The sequence below is a fragment of the Zootoca vivipara genome, chromosome 10, assembly GCF_965207765.1.
Source record: "Zootoca vivipara chromosome 10, rZooViv2.hap1.1, whole genome shotgun sequence".
Classification (NCBI taxonomy): Eukaryota; Metazoa; Chordata; class Lepidosauria; order Squamata; family Lacertidae; genus Zootoca; species Zootoca vivipara.
In genome coordinates, this window is record NC_142593.1 from 12,323,317 (window position 1) to 12,344,262 (window position 20,946).

At 42.7% G+C, this 20,946-nt stretch overlaps 2 protein-coding genes across 2 annotated transcripts; one reads left to right on the forward strand and one right to left on the reverse strand.

The window, feature by feature from the left end:
- Positions 1-4,757: 4,757 nt before the first annotated feature.
- LYRM7 (LYR motif containing 7) lies at positions 4,758-14,566 on the reverse strand. Its single transcript, XM_035100282.3, has 5 exons — positions 14,504-14,566; positions 12,335-12,407; positions 11,051-11,121; positions 9,602-9,683; positions 4,758-4,862 (listed from the first exon to the last, which is right to left on the reverse strand). The coding sequence occupies exons 1-5, from the start codon at positions 14,516-14,518 to the stop codon at positions 4,792-4,794; spliced, it is 312 nt and encodes a 103-aa protein (XP_034956173.1). The 5' UTR covers positions 14,519-14,566; the 3' UTR covers positions 4,758-4,791.
- A 1,293-nt stretch (positions 14,567-15,859) lies between these two features.
- HINT1 (histidine triad nucleotide binding protein 1) lies at positions 15,860-20,176 on the forward strand. Its single transcript, XM_035100193.3, has 3 exons — positions 15,860-16,007; positions 17,841-17,945; positions 19,843-20,176. Exons 1-3 carry the CDS (start codon positions 15,897-15,899, stop codon positions 20,005-20,007), a joined length of 381 nt encoding a protein of 126 aa, XP_034956084.1. The 5' UTR covers positions 15,860-15,896; the 3' UTR covers positions 20,008-20,176.
- The last annotated feature ends 770 nt before the right edge of the window (positions 20,177-20,946 follow it).

Sequence of the window (20,946 nt, forward strand, 5' to 3'; positions counted from 1 at the left end):
TTCAACAGGGTGGGCGCCACTACCAAGAAGGCCCTCTGCCTGGTTCCCTATAACCTCACTTCTCGCAGGGAGGGAACCGCCAGAAGGCTCTCGGAGCTGGACCTCAGCGTCCGGGCAGAACGATGGGGGTGGAGATGCTCCTTCGGGTATACTGGGCTAAGGCTGTTTAGGGCTTTAAAGGTCAGTGCCAAAACTTTGAATTGTGCTTGGAAATGTACTGGGAGCCAATGTAGGTCTTTCAGGACCGGTGTTATGTGGTCTCGGCGGCCACTCCCAGTCACCAGTCTAGCTGCTGCATTCTAGATTGATTGTAGTTTCCGGGTCACCTTCAAAGGTAGCCCCACGCAGAGCACATTGCAGTAGTCCAAGCGGGAGATAACTAGAGCATGCACCACTCTGGCAGGACAGTCTCCAAGCAGGCAGGGTCTCAGCCTGCCTACTAGATGGAGCTGGTAGACATATTTCACAATGGAGCCAAGCAGGCAATATTCAATACCTGGATGATACAGAAATGTCTGAAGAACCCACAGATGTAATTAAGTGTTGAACCTAATGCATTCTCAGCTGTCATGTCTAGATCATGACAATGTGGCATGCCCTTCCTGAAAAAGATTTGGTTGGCTCTCCTCAGCTTGTCAAGCTGCAAAGAGTCCCACTGCAGAAAAGGGTGGGTATCACTGGATGTCGCCATTAATTTCCGTTTATCTGCAATAAGGTTACACAGATGGGTAATTGCATCAATGACTATGCATTTCCCATTCATCATAACAGAGTGAATTGCTTCTATGCTAAGAAATAGGAAATCTTTCGGAAAGAGTCATCCTATGTAGTGAAAGATAAAGTTCCTGCTCTTCCTGCAAAGGTTGGTTGGCCTTATTTTTAGTTTTCCAGTGCCAATATCTTCCCCCCTATTTACAAAGGAAGTGTAAGGAACTGCCAGTACTAGAAATTAAATTGCCTTATTTACAACTCTAATACAATGCAAACCATTGCACTTCGGCTTCATACGGTTGACAGCAATCCAGCATTTTTCAGGGGGGGGGGGGGAATTGCAGGATTGAAAGCTCATGCATATTGAAGTGATATTTTAAAAGGTGCTGCAGTATTTGTCCTCTGAGCCAAGACCAAGGGAAGCTGAATTTAATTGTTCATTAAATCAGTACTAGGTAACTCATAGTTTATAGTTTGTTTGTTTGTTTTTTTAAAAAAACCTTGTGAATATTCATTGGTCTCTCAGTAGAGACGCCAAGAGCAAGAACACTACGTATTTTTGGCAGTTGCTATTAAAAGAAAAAAAACTGCTCAAATTTGATTGAAAAATAAGCAAGAGCATAGATTGTTCTAACCAATCATTTAATGAGTGCATCGAAAAAATGATGCTATTAACTAGTCTCTTCCAATGACTGAATCATTCTCTGCTCCACTCCTAGACAACACTGGTGATTTTATATGGATAGATATAGACTGTGCTATATAGAGAACTATAATAAGCAAACAATCAAGCAAGACCAAAGTCAGAAAACATAAAAAGGTGCATTGTGGGTCAGATCCATGGGAATAATAATAATACCGTAATACAGTTTTACCTCCCAGCTAGAAGAGCAAACTATACACCATGAAATCGAAGTTCTACGTAAAATGATTAGGAGCCCAATAAGATTCACTGATAAGGATGGCACACTTTTAATAACATAGAATCCAGCATTTTATGTGTGTTTTAAATTAGATTTTACGACATTTCCATTTTTACTTCAAAACTTGGCTGAAATGTGACACATTTCCTTAACAGGGGAAATTCTTCAGAGAGAGAGAGTTTGATAAAATTTCATACTTGATCTTTGGGGTGAAAATATAGATTTATGAAGTAAAATTCTGAAAGAGGATGGTCTAATGGCCAGATATGGTATCTTTAAAGTCCGGGGATCAGGTTTATAAGCATATGCAACAGTGGCTGTCCCCGTTGCCCCAGGGCAAAGCTAAAAACAATGGCTGGGGTTAATACAAGTTGACTGAAGAATGCGCATGATGGCCTGTTATTGTGCACATTCACCAGAAAGGAAGAATAATGAGCATGTATAAGAAGCAAAAATAGGGAATTGGGCACATCAACACGCATAACTTCCAATTAATATTGAAAGACGTGAGAGTTTCACACCTCAGTAAGTAAAGGTATACATTGCCCAAGAAAATAATAGGCTGAATGATCAAGCAATGTGTGAAATGCCCCACATGAAATACCCAACATTTTAAGCTTGGCTAATATGGGAAATCAAAATTTATGCTGTTCTTTTGTGCACATTCTCCAGTCCAATGATTCAGCACAATGGTTGGTTTTATGCACATTCTTCAAGGCAAATCACATTAACCACAAGTGAGTGTGTGTTTGTGTGTGTAGCAAGCACATATCGACATATCAGCCTTTTTTCTTTTTTGCCTCCACAGGGCTATTAAATTATACACCGTTTTTAAGAAGATGAGGTGATGACAGAATAGTAGACGTTAAATGCAGTAACAAAGGCACAGGCTAAAATATCTTAATCTTATTTTCGATTAGTCTACTGCAAGCTCTTGCACAGAGCTCTTCTCCTATAGCACATACCGGCATTTCAGCAAACTGAATTGCTGACAGATGCCAGTCATAGCTGCCAAGTCTCCCATATTCCCCGGGAAACCCCCGTTTTTCCAGCTGCCCCCAGCTGAAAAAACAGATTTTTTTGTTTCCCCCCGGTTTATTCTGGCGCGACGGCCATTTTAGAACTGGGCGGAGCATGCTCAGAAGAGACTTTTGATGCTGCATTGCCCAGTTCCAAAATGGCTGCAGCGCATAGCTGCCAAGTTTTCCCTTTTCTCACGAGGAAGCCTATTCAGCATAAGGGAATTTCCCTTTAAAAAAGGGATAACTTGGCAGCTATGCTGCAGCGTGACTTCTGGTGCGGCAGCCATTTTGGAACAGGGCAGAGCAGCATCAAAAGTCGCTTCTGAGCATGCTCCGCCAAGTTCCAAAATGGCGACAGCGCTACTTCCGGTCTGCTACGTCCGGTCCAGTCCCTTATTTCTCAGGCCGGAACTTGGCAGGTATGATGCCAGTACAAAAAAAAACCATGCAAGAAACCCAGATATAAAAGATACTTATGGAAAGTCAGGCCTTGACATATGAAAAATATGGAACATAATGAACTTCTATGCTGAAGCTTCCTTGGGATATTTTCTCTCATAGCCATGAAGTACCTTTCAAATTAAGGTATCAGGCCCAAGCTTCTTTTGCAATAAGAGTTAGGCTAGGGGTGGGGAACCTCCAGCCCAAGGGCCAAATTTGGCCTCCCAGGCCTCCCCATTGTGCCCATGAGTTGTTTCGGGGGAACCATGACTACCTTTGGGCCACGTAAAAGTGGGGCTTGGCTCAAAGGAGTTGCGTAGGCACTGCAAAACCTCTTGCACACAGCTTCCCAGATGGCCAACAATCAGCTAGTTGTTGAGCATTTGGGAAGCACTGGGCAAAAAGGCAGAGCAAGTCAACCCACGTTATATATTCTATATAGGGTTGAGGAAAAGAGAATGTATGTTGCTGGGATGCTTCAGAATCAAGCATGGAGAGCCTGTGGCCCTCTGGGATGTTGCTGGACTAGAACTCCCACCATTCCTGGCCATTGGTCAGGACGACTGGGACTGCAACAACTGGAGAGCCACAGGTTCCCCGTTCATGGGGACAGAATCCTCTATCACTTTCCCAGCAAATACCTCTCGATGCTCAAAGACACAAGCGGCAAAAAAATAGACTTATCTCTAAGTACTGTATAGGGATTAAGGAGCTAAAACAAAGAGGGCTTAAAAATAATTTGATAAATTGTGTGTCCTTGTTTCTCAATTTGATCCTTTCACATGGTTTTGTATGCTCTGTGATATTTTGTGCTGTTATTTTCATCGACGATAGTTTAGTAACTCTTTATTGTAACTGATAAGTGTCAACAGTTCAATTATTATTTGCTGATAGTTATGTTATTTTTACTGTTTACTATTATATTCTAATGGATTACCAACTATTGCTTTATTTGATATAAGTTGTTTATTTTAAAATTACTGTGACTTTTTTTGTGTGTGTGCATTGGATCAGATTGTTATTATGCGTTTGACCTTTGCTGTTTATTTTGTTGTTTCTTCAGCTTGCAAACTGCCTTGTGTATACAAATTAAAAGTGAAATGAAATTTAAGCCTGCAATCTTATTTAACCTTTCTGCGAAGTAAGCTTCCGTGAACACAGACGGGCCAACTCGTTTAATAAAATATTTCCAAACTCACCTTTTGAATTAAAGGCAGCTACTTACTACTAGGTGTAAATATGCAGAGGAAGCAGTTCTGAATTCATTTCAGAATTCGTTCCCTGAATATAGATATGGAAGAGCACCACCCGCTGTAGACATTGAGAAGATTTTTAGAACAAGTCTTTCTCAACTATCTGTTCCCACAGATACTAAAATTTAAATTGAAATGACATTTGGAGGGGGTACAGAGTTAGGGAGGGTTCTTTGTTAAGCCCCTTCAGTGATTGGCTGGCTGCACAGTTCCCCCGCATAGAGAATCTTAGCTGGCCTGTTCTCAACGCCAATCATATGATGAGAGAATTTTGTCACCTCTGCCTCTCACCTGATGTCAGAGATGATGCCACCTATCGGGACACATGCTGGACCTGATTAGTCCCATGGGCTGGAGGTTCCCCAGGAAAGAAATCTCAGCATGCAAGGAAAGAAGTCACACTACAGTTAATAATTACCATAAAACTTTATTCCCCCCAATTCATGACTTTTGCTTCGGTGTGTCGCTGAAAGGCACGTTGTCCAGAAGCAGCTCTTTTCTTGGTACAAGCACTAGAAGAGAAAAGTGTTACCTGTAAGAGTTCATGCGGTCTTTACAAAGGGATGTCAGCTGTTTGTCAAACTATAGCAACTTTCTTTTTCTTAATGGCATTTGCAGAGGGGATATATACCTATACAGTGGAACCTCGGTTTATGAACACCTCGGTTTACGAATTTTTGGTTTATGAACGCCACGGACCCATCTGGAACGAATTAATTCACTTTCCATTACTTTCAATGGGAAAGTTTGCTTCAGTTTATGAACGCTTCAGTTTATGAACAGACTTCCGGAACCAATTACACCCATGCTTCGGGTTAAGTACGCTTCAGGTTGAGTACTCCATGGACCCATCTGGAACGGATTAATCCACTTTCCATTACTTTCAATGGGAAAGTTCGCTTCAGTTTATGAATGCTTCAGTTTATGAATAGACTTCCGGAACCAATTGTGTTCATAAACTGAGGTACCACTGTATCTTGTGCGTTAGAAGCATCCATACGTTTGTGCCATGGCAATAAGTATAATTAGTAAGGACTTGACCAACTTATTACTCTGGCAGTGTGCCAATTATCTGGGGCCAAAGAAAAAACAAATTTTAGCATTTAAATCAGGCATAGGCAAACTCCGGCCCTCCAGATGTTTGGGACTACAACTCCCATCATCCCTAGCTAACAGGACCAGTGGTTAGGGATGATGGGAATTGTAGTCCCAAACATCTGGAGGGCCAGAGTTTGCCTATGCCTGATTTAAATCAAGTGCTCCATTATATAGGGAGGTTTGCTGCCAATTTATCTGCAGTTTTCTTAAAGGGGGGGGGGCAGGAGGAGGGCAAGAGAGAAAGGCAGCCAGTTTATTTTGCTTGACTGCGTTGTCCTTTATCTGCCCTTGTCTCTACTGTAGTTCTGACCATCTGGCACCTTAAGCACCCTCTCGAGGGCTGGTCTCTAGGTTATTTAACCTAATCTGACAAAGGCTGCTACCCTAATATACACCTCCTTTGTAACAGCATTTAGTCTAAGGGTAGCATGCACAAATCAAAAGGCCCAGATATCCCTGTTAGGAACAAGGGGAAAGGGAAGGGGCTACGGTTCAGTAGTAAAGTCCATCATTGGCACACAGAAGATCCCAGCTTCATTTTTTGGGCCATTACCAGCAAAAGGAAAGGGTCTGTTAGCAGATGATGGGAGAAGCCAGCCAGAAACCCTGGTGAGCCTGCTATCAAACCATTGATCCACCTCAACCAGTATTGTCTACTCCAGGGGTTGCCAACTTTTTTGAACCTGTGGGCACACTTGCAAAATGGAGAAACTGTTCTGGACACCCACACACCCTGCAACCAAGCACACATCACAGTCTATTACGTTAACTGCAATATACTGCTTCTTTCGAACCTAATTTCAACGTAGGGAGGGGATCTGAGTGCCAGGAAAGGCATATATGGGCGCATGTGGACCTGTGTGGACCATGCCGATAGCTCCTGGAGTAAAAAAAGGTAAAGGTAAAGGACCCCTGGACAGTTAAGTCCAGTCAAAGGCGACTATGGGGTGCATAGCTGCCAAGTCCGGATCGTAAAGATCCAGGATCGGCAGCGCGCGCATGACCGGAAGTTGCGCGACGCAACTTCCGGTGGCGCTTCGCCCTTCTATGGGCACCAGAAAATGGCGGCGCCAGCGCCGGAAGTCGCTTCCACGCATGACCGGAAACACGTAAAAGCGACTTCCGGCGCCGCCATTTTCTGATGCCCATAGAAGGGCGAAGCGCCACCGGAAGTCGCGTCACGCAACTTCCGGTCATGCACGGAAGCGACTTCCGGCGCCGGCACCGCCATTTTCTGGTGCCCATAGAAGGGCAAAGCAGCACCAGAAAAATGGCCGCCGGGAAGAAGCGAATTTAAGGGACAATGCTGGGATTTTCTGCCAAATGGGAGACCGCCGGGAAACGGTGAGAAAAAATGGGTTTTCCCGGCGGATACGGGATACTTGGCAGCTATGATGGGGTGCGATATTCATCTCACTTTCAGGCCTGGGGAGCCATTGTTTGTCCACAGCTTTCTGGGTCATGTGGCCAGCATGATTAAACCACTTCTGGTGCAACAGAGCACCGTGATGGAAACCAGAGTGCACAGAAACATGGTTTACCTTCCCGCCGCAGCGGTACCTATTTATCTACTTGCGTTGGCATACTTTTGAATTGCTAGGTTGGCAGGAGCTGGGACAGAGCAACGGGAGCTCACCCCGTCGCCAGGATTCGAACCGCCAACCTTCTGATCGATGAGCCCAAGAGGCTACATGGTTTAGACCACAGCGCCACCCACATCCTATTAGCTCCTGGAGTAGACACTATGAGACTAGGTGGACCTGACTCTGCAGAAGGCACTTTATGAAGTTTTATGTGCCACCTGGGCCATGACAGACATCCATAGCTAGACCGATCGCGATGGATTCCTGCTTTTGTAGGAACGCAAGAGCCCTTTCTGAAGTCGAGCTTACATGGAGGAGAGAACGTCTTCAGAAAGGAAACTGCATGCAGCCAAATGGTGAATCAGATAGATTCCAGGATACTTAATCGTTTCAGCATGGGGGGGGTATCGTAATCCAGCAGCACCACTGTATATCCTGTCCCCTGAACAAGACCACTTTTAAAGGTAAGATGTCACGATGCAAGAAGGGAGATTTGATATGGTTTGGGGCCTAGAGGGGCAGCATTGCTTTTTTATGCAACGAACAAGTGTATCCCATATGTGGAAATAAGAGGCATAAGGCAGCTGCCTATGCTCTGATATTAAAGATTCTGGTTCTATACGGAGGACTCTTCGCGCTCATGCAACGTGGCATGACCCGTTTGCCGAGCTGAGTTGCAACCTCCCCGCATCTTCAGTCCATGTTTTTGTCTTGCTTTTCAAAGGGATATGGGGGAAGCCAAAGATGGACAAGAGGAATAATGGGTCGTAGTGAGCCTTATATGGAAGTAGGCAGTTGGGAGGGGTGTAGAAATGAAGAGAACGTCTCCGGTTGCCAAGGAAATGGGAGAGAAGGCAGGGAAGGGGGGGGGGGAATGTCAGAGCAGGCAGTTGAGAAAGGCGGGTGGGAAGCAATGAGAGGTTCGGGGACACGGGAACTATTATGTGACTTCTTCGAGTGATTCTTGCTTACTCATGTTATACAGGGCTCTTTTCTTCTCCCTTGCTGATCCAAAATACTCTGATCCCATTTTCAGCTAAGGAAATCCTATTCCTGTTTTTGAGAAAAGGCCAGTTTGCGTACTGTTGGTTTTTTTTTAAGGCCGTTTGTTGATCTGAATCCTACTCTCTCTTCAAGGATCTCAGAACACTGTTTTAGCCACTGCCCAGTGAGGTAAGCTCAGGTTATGCTCAGCGGCAGAGGCTTCTAAAACCTTTCAGGGAGTTTCAGGACTGAACAGAGATCTGGACTTTCTCCGCATTTATGTCCAATATGCTAAATGGCTGCTGACTGACATATCCATTTAGCTGATATTGTGAAGAACTGGGCAAGTTTTTGCTATGTCTTTCAAATGAATGCAACATATTGGGTAACATCCTATGATGTCCACCCACTTGCACAATGGGAACACCAGTTTCCCTTCATCCCAGAGTGCCCTGCGCACTCCTCAGAGCTGTTCCAGAGGGTCTCCCAATCCTCTAGAGCAGATTTTGGGGTAAAATAGGGCAAGGAAGACAAACATTGTTGTGTGAGTGAACACCTGCTTGAGCAACCTTGGTTCTGATCTACTGTTAGATTAAGATATTAGTGGGAAAAGTATAACAACTGTCAATATCAAGGATAACAGCAATGCCCTAGCTAGATAACAAAATAGATAAATTGAAAAATACATATATACAGTGGTACCTTGGTTCTCAAACACCTTGGTATCCAAAAAACTTGGAACCCAAACACTGCAAACCCAGAACTAAGTGTTCCGGTTTGTGAATTTTTTTCGGAAGTCAAACATGCTCTGTTTTGAGTGCCACACTTCTATTTTGAGTGTTATGCTGAAGTCTGTTTTTGCTATTTATTTTGAGGTTTGTTTTTGTTTTTGCGGCTCATTGTTTTTTGTGACTGTGTGGAACCCAGTTCAGCTACTGATTGATTGAATGATTGTGTGATTGCAGTACATTATTTATTGCTTTCATTTTATGGATCAATGGCCTCGTTAGATAATAAAATTCATGTTAAATTGCTGTTTTAGGGTTGTTTTTAAAAGTCTGGAACGGATTAATCCATTTTGCATTACTTTCTATGGGAAAGCACGCCTTGGTTTTAGAACGCTTTGGTTTTGGAACGGGCTTCCAAAATGGATTAAGTTTGAGAACCAAGATACCACTGTACAAACTAAGTAAAGAAGAGCAATTACAGACAGAACTAAGAAAACCCAAGCACAATTCCTGTGGAAGTAGAAGATAATTTCAAAGTTATTTTGGTAGGTCCCCCAAGATCTACTGTTCCTTTTAAACGTTATTCAGAAACTCACTAAATTTCATAACCAGCATTGTTTTTCTTAGCAATTAACGGTACCGCTTGCTCATTCCAAACAAACCTGGCACAAATGCTGAAGGTAATCTTATAATGGAAGTAAACAGCAGTTAAACCTGAAACCTGCTTTCATCATTTGAAAGGTTAGCAAAATTCTGAATACATTTAATGCTATCTACCCAAGAGGAAGTAGCAGTGTTTGGTGTTTAAGCAGACATGAAGCATTTACAACTTTCCAACTTAAAATATTATTTACTTACATAGTTGGTTGGAATCCACATGAACACCTTGAAGGACAGATGTTCTGAGTATAAATTCTACATCTGAACCTATTTTTACAAGCTGTTCATAAAAGGGGAGGAAAAATAGAAGTGATTGAATGCCACAGCATTATTTTTGGAAGACATCCCCTACGCTTGTCGAGTATAAAGTACCAAATCTATATATATATAAAAATGTAAAAATTGTGAAACTGCGTTTTCCACTTTTCTCCATAACCGCTTGACCTATTGTCCTGAAATTTTGACACAACGATCCAGGCCACTCCCCGAGCGTTGTTGGGGACAAAAATCCCTCAAATCACACACCTGGGCAGGTATAGACCTGGTTTTCCATCAACTCAAACAGCGCCCTCAAGTGGCGTAATACCCTCCTCCACCCCCTCCCGTCCTGTGAAATCTAAGCCACACCCACAAACCAAATGACATCATCAACCAAGCAACTGAAACCACCAAGGCGGCCATTATCAGACAGACTAGGCCGCCCCCCTAAAAAAACCCCTGATATGGTCTCAATGTTATCAGACTAAAAAACCCAAAACCGTGGGATTTTAAGACTAACAAATGCACCCCCGAGGGCTGGTTTTGAGCTGCCTTGGTCACCTCTGTAGAAAGCACAAACATCTATGATTGGTTCAAACACAGCTGTTACTGGGTGGGGAGGGGAACTTACAAAAAGTGATCTCTTCCATTGCTACAGATTCTGCAAGTGGACTCATGAACATTTGTTCAGTGTTCAGTGCAAGGTATCGTTTTACCCATCTTGTGTTTGTATGAGAGTACCTGTCCTAGTTTTGCATGCAAATTACTGTAGAGGATGATTTAGGTTTATTTTACCCCGCACTCCCCCTCAAAAAAGAACCTCCAGGAACGCCACTCTTAAGAGCTCTTCTTTCCAAATTCCCATAATTGGTGTACATTTAGAAATGGAAACCTTTGCAAAGAAATAATTCAATGAATGAAAAATCTTTCCTGAATGGGAACCTCAAAGGCTTATTCACTCGCCCTCTGCAGGTGGCAAAACAGAACACCTACCTGTATGGTTAATGTTTCAATATGATTCAGCTCATAATTGAAGTAGTAAGTTATTTAGAAATGTGTTTCATGACCCAAAGGAGAGTTTGTAGGTGATTTAGCTTTGTTTTTTTTTGGTTCAGCTTTTTCTTGCTCCCGTAGCAAGGAGCAAGACACATGGGCATCAACCGTCCGTAGGAGGAAAAAAAGGAAGAGTTCCAACATACTAGTGTACCCCCTAGTGGTAGCAAAAATAAAGTTTTATGAAGTCACTCAGAATTATCTGCTAGAAATACCCCAAATTATAATTTGTGCATTAAAAAGCTTGGAGATGGAGAGGTGGTCAAAAAGGGGTACCTGTGACAGTTAAGCCAATTTAAGCTTGCAGTGGGCTGGAAGGGATTTCTATTAAAGTACCTCAGCTATTTTTTCGGAAGAAGTCTCTTCTTTATTATTTTTGAATTCTTCATTTATCTTAAGTCTTGCAGCTGGATAAATGGAAAAAAGGGGAAATGTTAATTTCTCTACATTTGGTCTTTACAGGTTCTGCTTTCATTTGCTAACAATATGCAAACCTGTAACATACCATTGCAGTCACAGAATTGATTCTACCCCGTGAAACAAAAACCTCATGCAAAAATCTATAATTCTTTGCATGTCATATTTGCATGCACTAGGATTGGGGTAAAAAGCTAGTTCATTTCCCCAACAGACTAACAATAATACAGGGTACCATGATGTGTTTTGAGAAGTTCAAATGCTGCTCTTCAGTGTACAGGTTTAAATCTAGCTACAAATTCCACTACATGATGCAATTCACGCAACTATAACCAACCAAATTTAATCAGTCTTTGTAGAATGCACCGGTTTAAGAAGAATATGCTATTTTGGTTCTATCTCGCACCATTTAAAATGTGTAATAAAATTGCTAGTGACAAGAACTATGTATCAATGGTCAGTCAGACATCATCATGTAAACACACAGCAGTCTGCTAATATACCACCACCTATTATGGTACTTATGACAAAACGATATGACAAAATCGATATGACAAAATACCACCACCTATTATGGTACTTATGACAAAACGATATGACAAAATGCTCTTGGTAGGTAAGACTTCAGAAGAAAACAGTTCTGCATATATGGAAGAGTCACTAACATTGCTTCATTACATGCTGGTACATACTACACTATATTAAAATCATGCTATAGTAAGTAACTTGAGAGCAACACAACACTCAGTCCTTCCTCTGAATCCAAAAAAAGTGCCCGAGAATGGAAGCCCCCTCCTCCAGCCTCTAAAAAGTTACTATAAATTTTGACAGGCCAAGGATGTTTGCAGGGTTATTTGCAAATCTGTTAGTCTGGCCAACACCCCAAGAAAGCAAACTTTTAGAGAGTACAGCCATACCTCAGTTTAAATACGCTTCGGTTTGAGTACTTTCAGTTTAAGTACTCCGTGGACCCATCTGGAACGGATTAATCCACTTTCCATTACTTTCAATGGGAAAGTTCGCTTCAGGTTAAGTACGCTTCAGGTTAAGTACAGACTTCCGGAACCAATTGTGTACTTAAACCGAGGTACCACTGTAGTCATGTTTGCCTCTTGTAGTAAAGCCTGCAAAAGCATATGCCACAAAAAAGCCAATAAGGTGCTCAAAGACAGCTCTTAGTGCCAAGACAACAAAAAAAATTACCTTCTAGGGCTCTAGTATCATTTTTGAAAACGCGTTGCCTTGTTCTGTGCAAAGTTTTGAAAAGCTTCAAGACCTGAAAATTCAACAGAATATTATAGGTTTTCTGTTTTTGCGCTGTCCTCAGCAGGAGACTATTCACCCTAAGGAAGAAAAGTAGCAACTTCCACATTTTTTAAACATGCAAGATGGTGCTGTTTCTTGCCGCTCTTCCTCAAAGTGACAACACAGACCGCAAAGAGTGCAGTACAATATGCACTACTTGGTTAATACATGCCCACAGGTGCATAGACATGGTGTGTACTTCTCCACTTTGGCACGCTAAAATATGCATTACCATATAAAAAGGCCATCAGCAGAAAGGAAGGCGTAATCAGTCTCTGGCAGCAAAATAATAATAATATGAAGAGCCATTTTGGATCAGATCAAGGGCCTAACAAGGGAGGGTTGCCACCTTTGTTTTGGCAAAATACAGGACAGGGTGGGGCAGGGTGATTGGGGGTGATTCCCCCCCCCCAATCTAGTGCTGAAGTGACTTCAAAGCAATCCATTACAATCTATTGCAGCCTAACAGGATGGCCCCTCCGGAATTTGTCGCGCATGCACACGCATACCCATGAAATTGTAAATCTGTCAGTGCTTGGCTACCCAGAGCTTAAATACAGTCAAACCTCGGAAGTCAAACGTAATCCGTTCTGGAAGGACATTCGACTTCCGAAACATTCGACTTCTGAGGTGCAGTCGAAAGAGCCATTCGGAAGCAGCATGTCTGCTACGTCGGACATTCGGCTTCCAAAAATCGTTCTAAACCCAGAACACTTACTTCCGGATTTTCAACGTTCGGGAGCCGAAACATTTGACTACAGAGGCGTTCAGCAACTGAGGTTTGACTGTACACAACATTTCACACACCCTTTCACACATGTTTGGAGACGATCCCTAACTTGGCAGAAAGAGAGGGAAGAGAGAGAGAGAGAGAATTCCTGAAATACAGGACAACCTGTATCAATACAGGATATAGCATTTTACATTGAAAGACTGGACAATCCTGTAACAGGACAGGTAGCAACCCTAGTTACTTGGCTGACACATGCTCAGCTCACAGGATGGTGTGTATGTCTCCACTTTGTGCACATTAAAATTGCTTTCCCACCTAAAGGAGGCTATCAACAGAAAGGAGAGTGTAATCAATATCTGGCAGCAAAAGCAAACACCCAGCACTCTGTTCCGACAGTGGCCAACCAGGCAGCTGCAGGGAGCCCACTAGCAAAATGCTGAGCGCAGCAAAAAACTCTTCCCGCCTGCGATTCCCAGCAATTGGCATCCCTGGCCATGGAGTGGGGTCCCCAAATCAAGCAAATAAAATACAAATTCTTAACTAACAGTAGAAACTGTGGAAAGATTTTGACAGATTTTTCTGAGCGCTTGGGGTCAAAAGAAACTAATTATATATATATATATATATATATATATATATATATATATATATATACTTTTCAAGTTTATACATTTCACTAATTTTCAAGTTTATACAATTCACTAATTTTCAAGTTTATACATTTCACTAATTTTACAATCATTTTGACATTTCAAAGCTTGACTTCCTTCCCTCTCTTTCTGCGGTTCCTTAAATTTGTCTTTAATATCTTCTGCAGATCCAAATTAACTTAATTTACTTGTTTGTTCATCTTCTTTAAATATATACGCTTATGAAGCTGCAGGTTATTACAATAATAAAAAGTAATTTGAAACCTCCAGTTGTTGAGACATTTCATTCGGAATCTGCTGGAAAGAGGCAGATAGAGGTAATCCTGACTACGCCCATGTCAACAGCTAGGGATGCCAATTTGAATAAAATATTTGGGGGGAGGTAAGCCCCGCCCCACATAATCAATCACATGACATGGCACAACACACCATTTGGGAATTCCCATCAACTCTTTTTTGGGGGGTGGGGTAGCCCCCTCAAATATATATACAGTATATATATTTGGGGGTGGAGGGACCTCTGCCCCAGGAGTTGGTTCCTATGTGCCCCCCAGCTCCCCAATGGAACCCCCACTCCCAAGCTCAGCTCTGCAGGGCTCTCAAACCAGCCCCCCACCTCAGTCTGGGCATGCAATGGGGGGCATGTGACAGGTCACGTCACGTGATTGCAGGGGGTATATTTACCTCCCGGCTTCTCATTGCAAGAGCAGCAGAAGCAGCAAGCAGGCTCAGCAGCCAACGCTTTCAAGGTAGAGGTGAAGCCACGCCCACTCACGCCCACTGCCGCTTCCCCGCGACCCAATAAAAAGGGCCTCCCCTTGAGGACGGCCCCTACCCTCCGATCCTCTTCTAAGCGGCTGCGCGCGGCGCCGGAACCATAGAGCTAGAAATTAAAACTGACCGGCGCTGCCTCGGATAGCGGGAATCCCTGGAGACTTAGGGTGGGGTTAGTTTGCTTTTTTAAAAAAACAACAACACCGCGTTTGGTTGATGTACTGTACAAGGTAGAAGTTGTTGCCAGCGGCCTTTTAGTGCTTAGGAGGATAAGACCTCCGGAAACAGCAGCATGGCTCTAGGTCCTGCTTTCCAGAGGGCATGGGTCCCCTGTTTTAAGGTGATGTCTATTTGCAGAGCTTTCCGACAGTAGCCTAAGTTAAAGAGCCGTCAGAAGGGAGAGCAGGGGCCTCGAAGTTGATGGCCAGGCAGCACCTGGACAGCAGCCTGACAGCGAGTCACACGGTCATAACCTTTCCCACCAAAAGGAGATGTGTTGCATTTAAATAATAATTATTTCTTACACTTATATACATTATTTCTACACTTATATTTTTGTGATGCTCACCTGCACCAAAAATAAGCCCAGTCTTTAGCTAACTGCTTCTGGCTTGTGCAGACATTATTGGCTTTAAAATGCAGCCAGGAGGAGCTCGTCCTTTTTCTCAACTTGCCTTGAAGCATGAATGCCTTGAAGCCTTGAAGTTTGAATGAAGCACAAAGCAGTGGGGACCCTTTTCCCTAGATAAGCATTACCCCCTATTGGAGGAATAGCCAGGCCCCTTTCCCCAGTCCCAAAATCTGAATCGGAGGTAGATGTTTCATGGGGACCAAGACGTAGGCAGGGCGACATACATTTGCCTCCCCATTAGCTGTCGTCTCATTTTCGACTGAGGCCCCTTTGCAAAGTGGCAACATGTATTTAGCAACAGTCCTACCTGGAAAGCGAAGGGTTAAAGTCGTAGAGATGCGCGCTAGAAGGGGGAAGAACGAACCACGGAGAAGAAAAGGCCTAGAGCGATCAATGCGGACCTCGGCTCCCTTATCGGCTCGTTGCTCCTTTATCCCCGCCCCCTTCCCGCGAGCACGCGTCCTGATTGAGGCGTAGTTAAAAAACGGCGCGAAAGGCGGGGAGAAAGTTGATGGGCGGGAGGACAAGCCAATAAAGCCATGGTATCACCCTACGCGAGAGGCGTGGAGTGGTCCGCTAGCTCATGAAGGTCTATCATTGGTTGGATGGAACCGGAGGGGGTGGAGCCGGGATACGAGCCAGAGAGAGGGTCGCGTGAGGCGGCGGTTCGTGATGGCTGACGAGATCAGCAAAGCGCAAGTGGCGCAGCCGGGAGGGGACACCATCTTCGGGAAGATCATCCGCAAAGAGATCCCGGCGAAGATCATCTTCGAGGACGAGAAGGTGAGGAAGTGCGGAGGGCGGGACGGGCTGAGCTGAGACCCCGGCGGGGCCTGTTAGCACCGCGAAGGGCCAGCGGCTGAGGGAGACCTTCGCTGACCGGGTTGTGAGGACTAGGTAAAAATAAACCCAGGGCTACATTTAGGTTTGATGAGGCCCTAAGCCACTGAAGGTAACGGGGCCTTTTATATGACCAGCTGTCCTTTGTCAACAACAAATTGTCACTGTTTTTTGTGTTAAATATATGCTATCTGGTAATTTATGGACCTAATAGGTATCTCAAGCCATTTGCACGTAACAAAATAGGAGCCTACACAACACAAAACACTGTTGCTGTATGTAGGTTTTATTTGTTTTTTAATCTTATATTTTGGAAATGTACATCCAGTTTGTTTCCCTTTATTTTTTTTGGGGGGGGGGGCAAAGAGAGTGGGGCCGTAAGCTATAGCTTGTTTAGCTTACAGTACATGTAAATCCGGCACTGAATAAACCACAGCAACAATAATAATTGCATGCCAAAAAAGAGGAGTTAAATAAAACTCACTTTCAGCAACAATAATTGCAAGCCAGAAAAGGAGTGTTACTGTACATAAAATTCTCTTTCATCTGCTGAGATGTGACAACTCATCTCTGCAACCTGAGTCATTGATGCAGTTGTCATAGCTATATGAAATTGATTTGAAATGGTTAATAGCAAGATGGTATTAAAATGTGTATTGTGTGGCTCAGAATGGTGGACTGCATGATGTTTTATTACCCTTGTGCAAAGTTAACATGGGATTGGAGATGAATACGCTGATATTAAAATCTCCCTGGCAATGGCATGAAAGGTTTGGACAACTAACGCCAACATTGCAGCAACAATAATAAAATAGGGAAATGGGTACTACACATTTCTTCAGTACTTAGGTTAACATTTTGAAGCATATCCTTTGCATCATAAACTAACAGCAAATAATGTAATATTTGAAAAAGGAAAAGAAGTGTTGGTGTAACTGTTTTTGAATCCACAGTATCTTGGATTATTAGCTTGACTAGGAGGACACATAGCAGTTACCTACCCTTAAATCTTTGAAAACTCAGCTAGATAAGTCTGAAAAAATCTGCCACAGAAATGTGTGTCAGCCTTGGGCAGATATTGCCCAGCCCTCGCTGATACTCACCATGAAGTTGTTACAGTAAGTGCCACACTTTTAACAATTGGAAAAAGTGCCAGTTCTGAGTACACTTGGGTACCCCCAGAAAAAGCACTGAGAGTTAGGATCTCCATCCTTGCCAGCTGTAATAGTAATAAATAATGGGGTGAAACATGAAACCAGAGCTCCACTTAGCCCACAGTATTTCTGGAGATCAACTGCTTATGTCATAATTTAAGATGCTAAGTCTGTTCTGCTCCCTTGCAAAGTGACTCCATTCCCAAATACAGTGGTACCTTGGTTTACAACCATAGTCCGTTCTGGAGGTCAGTTTGTAAACCAAAACAGGTTGTAACCCAAGGCGCGCTTTCGCCAATGGGGCCTCCAAAATTTTTTGTTTGTAATTAAAAAAAAAAGGGTTGTAATCCAAAAAAAGGTTGCAAACCAGGACACACACTTCTGGGTTTGACGTGTTTGTAATCCAAAATGTATGCAAACCAAGACGTATGCAAACCAAGGTGCCACTGTAATGAGCTCCAGCGACTCCGTAAAACTGTGTTCTAGTAAAAATTAGTTTTTAGTTATGGGAAAAATTAAAATTGCTCAAAAAATTCTTGCATGTGTCTTATCTTTGGCTTTTAAAAGAATGGTGTCTTAAAAAATTGATTCTCTCTCTCTCTCTCTCCCCTCTCCCCTGCAGTGCCTTGCATTCCACGATGTTTCCCCACAAGCTCCAACCCATTTCCTAGTAGTTCCCAAGAAGCCTATTGCTCAAGTATCTCAAGCACAAGATTCTGATGAAGCTGTAAGTATTGCACAGAGGCTTTTAAGTGGTGTTCTGCTTTTCGACTTTTCAGTAAAGCTAAGAATAAATGCTGCTCTTATCTCGCTTCCCATTACAAGCTTTCCAAACAAATCCTAAAACAATTCTGTTGCATGTCTCAAACCTTTTTTGCTCTTGTGTTGCTTATAAGAACCACAACAGAAGTTGCATCTTCCTGGTGCTCTGTGGACTATAGTTTGGCTCAATTTTTATTATTATTTTTATTTGCTTGCATTTCTATCCTACCATGCTTTCATTGCAGAAATTAGGTAGTGAATTAATTTCTGATGTTACCATCAGAATTACCATATATGTTTGCTCATGGGACAACTTTATTGCATCAGAAATTATTCTCGGATGTACCTTCAAATTCCTGAAATTAGGAATAGATAGATATGGAACCTGTGCCCCTTGAGATGTTGGACTTACACATCCCATCATTCCTGACAATTGTCCATGCTAAGTTCCTCGTCTCTGCCTTGAACCCATTCTGAGGAAGTGGAATGTACTGCTTGGGGGTGTCTGGGTTCAAATCTCCATTCAGACATGAAGCTCACTAAGTGTCCTAGACCAGTCACCAATTCTCGGCCTAATCTACTTCACCGCCTGTTGTGAGGATATTATGTTGGAAGAAGGCACATGTATGCCATCTTGAGCTCTATGAAGGAAAGGTGGAATATAAATGCAAGAAATAAAATCTTACTCTCTGTTTTGAGTTATATAATTATGAATTTTTTTAAAAAAAATCAGATTATGTCCTCATGGTCAGTCTTAAAAGTGCACAATCCATTTATATTGGACAAGCTTGCATCACTACTTTAATAAACAAAAGTCAGGAGACATGAAATGTCAGTCGCTCTGATATGAGGCACTATAATGTAAATGGTTTGCCCATTTTCCAGGTATAGTTGGTTGGAACTATACAACTATTCTGTGCATGCCAGGAAAGAGGAGAGTTAAATAAATCCCACTTTCATATGCTGAAATGTGAGAACTCATCTCTGCAACCTGGGTCATGAATTTGACAATTGATGCAGTTTGAAATAGATTTGAAATGGTTAATAGAAAACAAAATGGTACTAAAATGTGTATTATGTGGCTCAGAATGGTGGAATGCATGATGTTTTATTTCCCTTTTGCAATGTTAACATGGGATGGGAAATGAATAGGTTGATATTAAAATCTCCCTGGCAATAACATGAAAGGTTTGAACAACTAACGCCAACATTCCAGCAAGAATAATAAAATAGGGAAATGGTTACTACACATTTCTTCAGTGCTTAGGTTAACATTTTGAAGCACATCCTCCTCTTTGGCCCTTTTGTATCATAAAGTAACAGCAAAGAATGTGATACTTGAAAAAGGAAAATAAGTATTGCTGTAACTTTGCTTTTGCATCCAAGATTATTAGCTTGACTAAGAGGACACATGGCAGTTGGATAGCTACCCTGAAATCTTTGAAAACTCAACTAGATGAGTCTCTGAAAAAATTGCTCCTGAAATGTGTATTTGATTTATGTATACACAAAGTCTTGGCTCAAGTTCTTTTTCCATTATTTTGGTCAACGAATGAGCCCCAGGAGTGATTCAGGAACTTCTCAAGAAGGGTGTGGAAAAACACAAAACATTAGGGGCTGCTAGATCAACCTGTGTGTGAACTTTGACGATTATGTTTCTAGCTAGTTCCATGATCTATGAGTCCAACTTTAAGCAGTGCTTGAAAAGGAGTGAATTGACGTCCATCTGAGGGATGTTGAATATCTGAAACTTCTGGTGGCAGTGTATGTGTGCACTTTTCCAACTGAACTCTTTTACTTTAGTTGCTCCATAAAATCTGAATGTTTGCATTATTGGTGTGTTTTCCTTTTCCTTTCCCCAGCTTCTCGGACACATAATGATTGTGGGCAAGAAATGTGCTGCTGAATTAGGCTTGACGAGGGGATACCGAATGGTGGTGAACGAAGGGCCGGATGGCGGCCAGTCTGTCTACCATCTGCATCTCCATGTCCTTGGTGGTCGTCAGATGGGTTGGCCTCCAGGTTAAGAAGGTGGGAAGAAAGAATGTTGCCTCCCCAACTATCTCTTGAACACCCTGAATAAATATTTTCAAAATCCAACTATGATCAATACCTTCAGCCACTTAACCTTTCCTGTGGAGTACAGTAGAAGTTTGCGCAATCATTGTTCAATAAAGTTATAAGCATGTCGGCTCATCTTTTTTGTGTTCTTCTTCCATGTTGTCTAACACAAGCTTCCCCAACTTGGTGACCTCCAACAGTTTTGAACCATTGGCCGTGCTCACTGAGGCTGATGGGAGTTGTAGTCCAAACCATCATCTGAAAGGCATGACATTTCTTGAAGGATGCTCTGATGGTTCTATCCCTTCAATACGTTAATGTCCTCCCATAGAAGAAGGTGGCATAAGGAAATTCCTGGATCATCTCCCATCTAGGTAGTGACTATGCTTTTGGTATAGCATTACTGCAGCTGAAGCCCTTAGCCTTTCCCCCTTTACCTTGTGCCATAATGTCTTTCCTTGCAGCAACCTTCTGTAATGAGTTGTTGCTATTTTACAAATGAGTTACGAAATCTCAGGCGGGTATTGCCTTGCTCCAGGTCATTCCCTAAATGCAATGGTCAGGGATTTGAACTCTGCCCCTGAGCTGAAGCTGCAGGCTTTCCTGAAACCTTTGGAGCCTCATCATTAAGAAGAAGAAGAAATCTGTGCAAGCCAGGTACTCTTTCAGTATAAGATTACTGTTTTCCCTGATTAAGGAAAAAGTTCTACTTGCCCACATCCAGAGAAAAAAGCAACTGAATATTACTTTGTTAATGGTTGGAGTGTTACGGAGTTCATATAGAAAAAGATATATACAGTATAGCCCATATCACCTAAAGGCCTTTGCGTGATATGCCAAGCAGGTGGGAAAGTATTTTATTTAATGTATTTATATGCCACCTTTCCTCCAAATTGAGATTCAGG